At 42.3% G+C, this 5,385-nt stretch overlaps 1 protein-coding gene across 1 annotated transcript in view; it reads right to left on the minus strand.

The window, feature by feature from the left end:
* Window positions 1–4,479, minus strand: part of NUCLEOLIN (nucleolin multifunctional protein) — a 52,551-nt gene extending 48,072 nt beyond the window's left edge. Inside the window, exons 1-2 of the mRNA XM_019628232.1 lie at window positions 4,040–4,479; window positions 3,326–3,431 (exon numbers count right to left, since the gene is read on the minus strand). Of these exons, the coding sequence (XP_019483777.1) occupies window positions 3,326–3,431; window positions 4,040–4,101 (168 nt within the window). The 5' untranslated portion in view covers window positions 4,102–4,479. The remainder of the gene's footprint in view (window positions 1–3,325; window positions 3,432–4,039) is intronic.
* Window positions 4,480–5,385: the final 906 nt, after the last annotated feature.

The raw sequence follows: 5,385 nt of genomic DNA on the forward strand, positions 1-5,385 counted from the left end.
GCAAGGATGTTTCAAGGTGAGGAAATACATCAATTAAACAGACTAAAGGAAGAAAAACAGCCTATCAGTTTAGATAAAGCTTATCTGTAAAAATGTAACATAAACATTTGATTACAAAAATTAAGAAGTTTCTTATTAAAATCAGTAATAAGATATGAATGTCATGACATATGAAGCAAAATCCAGAAATGAAATTAAGACATGTTGGACCACATTACAATTTAAAACTTCTGGATGCAAGAGTTTCTTTTAAACAAATATATAAGGAACAAATTGGGAAGAAATATTTGTAACATGTAACAAAAATTTAGTATTAGAATATGAAAACTACAGTAAGAAAAAGACAGAGAAATGGGCAAAGGATATGAATGGCAATTTTTAGAAGAAATTTAAGTAGCATATAAAGATAGGAAGAAATGCTCTGTATACAACCATCAGAGAAATACAATTTAAAAAAATAAGATACCATTTTTGTATCTTTATTAACAAACGATCAAACAAGTGTTTTGGGATTTGGGGGGAAACTGGTAAAAAGGCAACTTGTTATACTGTAGGGAAGGACATATATCTTTTCCCTCTACCCTTCTAATTTCTGGGCTGGGGCTCCTGTAACAAAAGAAAGATTTTTTTTTTTAAAGAAAGATTAACAAGAGAAAAACATACGTTTTATGTGACAAGGGAGAAGGAAATGAAGACTCCATGAAGTGATCTAACAGAAGTGTTTTTCTGCTAGGCTTAATGAAGAGTGGAGAGTTGTGGAAATGCGATAGGAAAAAGGGAGCATGAACTAAGAGTAGTAAAGTGGGGGAACAGCCAGGTCTGTTTGCTCAGATTCCTCTTCGTGTCTTGCAGATAAGGAAGCTCCTTTCCCCTGGGTATAGAGGGCACCTCTCATGTGAGGGTTCTATGACCTGCCTCAGGGGAAGGTCAGGAAGTCCACCCTGCGCCTGCTGTTTCTCAAATTCCTTCAGCCTAAAATAGTATACCCAAGGAGCCATGTGTCCTGAACCCCCTCATTACAAACACCTGGAAAGAAATTTGGCAATTTTGAGTCAAGGTTAAAATTCTCATTCCTTGCATTCAGATAATTCCACTTCTAGGTATTTAACCTAAAGAAGCAGTCACACTGATGGAGGGACACATAGGTGAATCTTTATTGCAAGCTTTAAAAACATTTTGTTATGGATATTTTCAAACATACCTTAAGTAGAATTAAAAAAAATGAATCCCCTTTTACCCATCACTCAGCTTCAAAACTTCAGTATTTTTGCCATTCTTTTTTCAACTACTCCCTGTCTGTCCCACTTTTGTTCCCTCTCCCTGTCTCCCTTCCTTTTTTTTTTTTTTTGCTTGAGTATTTTAATGTGAATCTCAGCATCCTATCATCTTGCCTGTAAACACTTCATTATGTTCCTCTACTTATTGGCCTTGATATCATCCAATATCTAGTCTGTGTTCAATCTTCTGTCTCAAAAATTTCTTTTTACTGTTGTTTTGTTTGAATTAGGATTAAAAAATTACCACACATTACATTTGGTTGAAATGTCTTAAATCTGTTTAAATCTATAATAGAGAACCCCTTTCAAATGCTATTTATTTGTTGAAGAAACCAAGTCATTCCTCCTCTAGAATCTGTCTTTATTCTGGACTTGGCTGACAGCTTTGGGGTGTCTTGAACATATTCCTCCATCCCCAGTGTTCTTGTAAACTGGTGGTTAGATCTGAAGGTTCTTTAGATTCAGGTTCAGTGTTTTTGCAAGAAGGCTTCATGGTCGGTGCCATGTACTTCTGTTGCATCTCTGTAGGAGGCACTTAACGTCTGGTTGTCCACTTTTAGTGATGTTAAAATTGATCAGACAGTTTGGGCGGTGTCAGCTTCATCCATCCATTATAACCATCAACCTTCTACCAGATTGTTCTAGGCAGTTGTTTTGAAAAGCAAATGATTGAAAACAATTTATTATTCATTAATGGGGGGAGGTGATGTATGTGGGGAAATGATAGGAATCTAATTGCCAAAATGTTAACAGTGTTTAATTTAGGTGTTGGGACTAGAAGTAATTATTTTCTTTTTGTGTACTTAATTTTTTTCAAATTTGCTAAAATGGAAACAAAAGAAATGCACATCTAANTGTGGGATCCGAACCGGGGCCCTCTGGTGTCCCAGGCCAGTTCTTAACCATCGCGCCACTCGGCCGGCCCCAAGTTTTGCTTTGTTTTAAAGACACAAACTTTAAATTTTGGAAGATGCACCGTGGGTGTACTTTATACAGGGAAGATAAGCTTCTCCAATAGTGAAGCCAAAGGCAAAGACAAAGCCTTAGTCCCACATCAATAGATGGACAAATGAATACATAGTTAACATGTTTTAAATTAATATTGAAGGTGTGTACAGATAACTTACTTTTGATTGATTAGAACCGACTGAACAGGGTTTCTATTAGAACCGACTGAAAGTTTCTATTATACAACTAGCTGCTCAAACTGGACAATAAATACATGCTATCTGCCTCTCAAAATGAGTTGCTTGGGGGAAGACCGAGGAATGACCAGGGAAAGAGTAGGGGCTTTGGATTCTACAGAACCATGTATAATTCCAGCTCTGTCACTTATTAGTTGTGAAACCATGAACAAGTTAGTTAATGGCTAACTCTGTTTTCCTGTCTATAAAATGGAGCTAACATGATGCCTACCTAATATGGCTGCTGTGAGGATGACACGAGATAATCTTTCAAGCCCCAGCCCAGTGGCTACACATGTGCAGCATCCGATATTCATTAGCTACGTACCCACTCATCCACCTCAATTCTTCCAGGACTCAACTTAAAGCTAACACTCCCAGTCAGATGCAGAACGCAGAAGGGACCTAAATATTTGTCTAAAGAATAAATATGGGAACATGTTTGGCAGGCACACAAACTAAAGGAATGTAATGAAGTAATTTTAACAATCAAGAGATTTTCTTTCAAACCAGTAGTTCCAGGCAACCAACGTCACTTCTCAAACAAAAATCACTTTTGCATTCCCCAAAATAAACCACACTTAGTCACGGATGCATTACTCTTTTTATATAACTGATCTTCAATTTGCTAATATTTTGTTTGGAATTTTTGCATTTGTGCTCATGAGAAGAGTGGTCTGTAATTTTCTTTGCTAAAAATGACCTAGTCAGATTTTGGCATTAGGTTCAGAGTGGGCTTGTGAAACTCATTGGAAAGTGTTCACAATACCACTTTTGAGATTTAACAGTGCAGTTTAACTACTTTACTGTGGACCTTGATTGTTGACAGTAAATTATCCTGCTCCATGCTGAACATATAATTACCTCATCTCTACGGCCATTGTCCTTATCTTTTGACATCTCATCTTCCCCATCTTCTATCTCCTTTGAGGAAAGACTCATTTTCTTCAGTTCACCTTGATTTTTTTTCCTGCTTAAAATGGACATGATTATTAGGCACATCACGGGGCCTACAACATTCCATGCTATGCACATTTTGCCTATAGTATTTTGCAGTAAGTTTCTACTTGTAATAAACTCGTGTTAGGCCTCATCCTAAAGTATTCTCATTTGGAATCTTTTACTCACACCAGTGAATATTAAAATATATAGAAAAAGATAATTTTGGGTATGTTTGTAGGTCAGGTGTCCCATACCTTCTCTTTTGCCACAAACTCCTCAAGGTAAAAAAGGTAAGCTTCCAGGAATTCCTCTTACTCTGTTTCCTTCATCACGCGTTTTCAAGTAACTTTGAATTTTTAAAAAATTAATTCCAGGGTGGCCGGTTAGCTCAGGTGGTTAGAACACAGGCTCATAACACCAGGGTTGCCGGTTCAAGTCCCACCTGGGCCAAGGATCTCTGCCCTCCACAACCAGATTGAAACAACTACTTGACTTGGAGCTGATGGGTCCTGGAAAAACGCACTGTTCCCCAATAAAGTTTCTTGAAAAAAAAAAATTAATTCCACAACCGACTGCTCAAATGGAAGCATACAGAGACAAAATAAAAAACCCCTGGACAGGAAAAAAAATTTGTACCTACAACTCGTGTCTTTACCTTTCCAGACTGCGAACTCAGTGTTAACTGGAGCAGCTTCCATGTTTAACCCCAATATTTACAGCACACAGGAGTCTCAAGTCAGAACCTATAACCATCAATTCCCAAGCTAACCCGCAGTCTCCTCCCTGACCGGTTCTCCTTTTAAGGCCACCGCCGGGGTACCCGGGGTACGGCCCCGCCCCCCCGGGGCCCTGGGGGCCACCGCGCGCAGCCGACGCTCTCTGGACACCCGGGAGGAACTCGCAGAGGCCCAGGGGCGCCCGGGGTGGCAGCGCCCTCCCAGCAGCCGCCCAAGACTCGAGGCCCAGGAGGCACACAGCCCGGAAAGCGATGTCACCCTAGTCATTCCCTCGGCCAATCAGAGCCCGCGCCGCCTCTGGGCCAATCCCGAGCCGCGACCCCCAAACACGGGAGCCGGTCTCGAGCCAGGGCCGCGCGTGATGCGCCTGCGCGCGGGGCGGTCCTCTTGGTCCCCGCCAAGGCGTGGGTGCTAAGACGTGGGTCCGCTTTCGTGGTCGGCGCGGGCACCAGGTGCTCGTCCCAGGTTGGCCGGGGAGGAGGCGCAGGCCCGGCTGAGTTCGGGGCCCCGGGAGGCGGTCACACAGGCCGACACTCCCCTATCGGGGGGCAGTAGAAAGTCAACACCCATCATTAAAACGGCCTGTCCTTGTGGGATCGCGAGCCAGGGTCGGTTCCAGGCGCTCACACCCGTTAACCGGGTTAGGCCGCTTCCCACTCAGTGTGTTAGTGTTATCGCCATTTTCACCCCAGAAGGAGACGGGCATTACAACGCGACGTGGCGCGCAGACCGGAACCCCCCAGGCGGTGGGACTTGAGGACCGGCCAGTTGACACCGGGCACCGCCCCTCGCTACCCGCCCGAGATTGACGCCTTCATCAAAACGGTGATAGCAGTAATGGTCATAGCTAAAACACACTAATACCTGTTTTGTGCTAAGCATTGTACTGGTAGCGTCTTCATCCCGTTTATCATGGACTTCTCAAAACAACCTCATAACTTGGATGTTAATAGTTTTATTTTACGTTTAAAAAAATGAGGCTCGCAGAAGTTAAGGAACTCGTCCACGGCTATTGATTTGCATCCTGATTACTTAATACTGTCTCCTAGTTTATTTGAGTTAAGTCATCCTTAACGTGCTCTTTCAGTGAACATTAGCACTCGTTAGCCCAGTAGTAGGATCAAAATCCCAGGAATTATCCCCACATTGGGATTTGGAAAAGAGCACTTTGGATTATGTGTGTTTGCGGGGCGGGGAAGGGTAGTCCTGAGTAAGAGGCCCTGCCCACGTCCTAGTTTTAGAAAA

Source organism: Hipposideros armiger, unplaced genomic scaffold, assembly GCF_001890085.2.
Source record: "Hipposideros armiger isolate ML-2016 unplaced genomic scaffold, ASM189008v1 scaffold_17, whole genome shotgun sequence".
NCBI classification, from domain to species: Eukaryota; Metazoa; Chordata; class Mammalia; order Chiroptera; family Hipposideridae; genus Hipposideros; species Hipposideros armiger.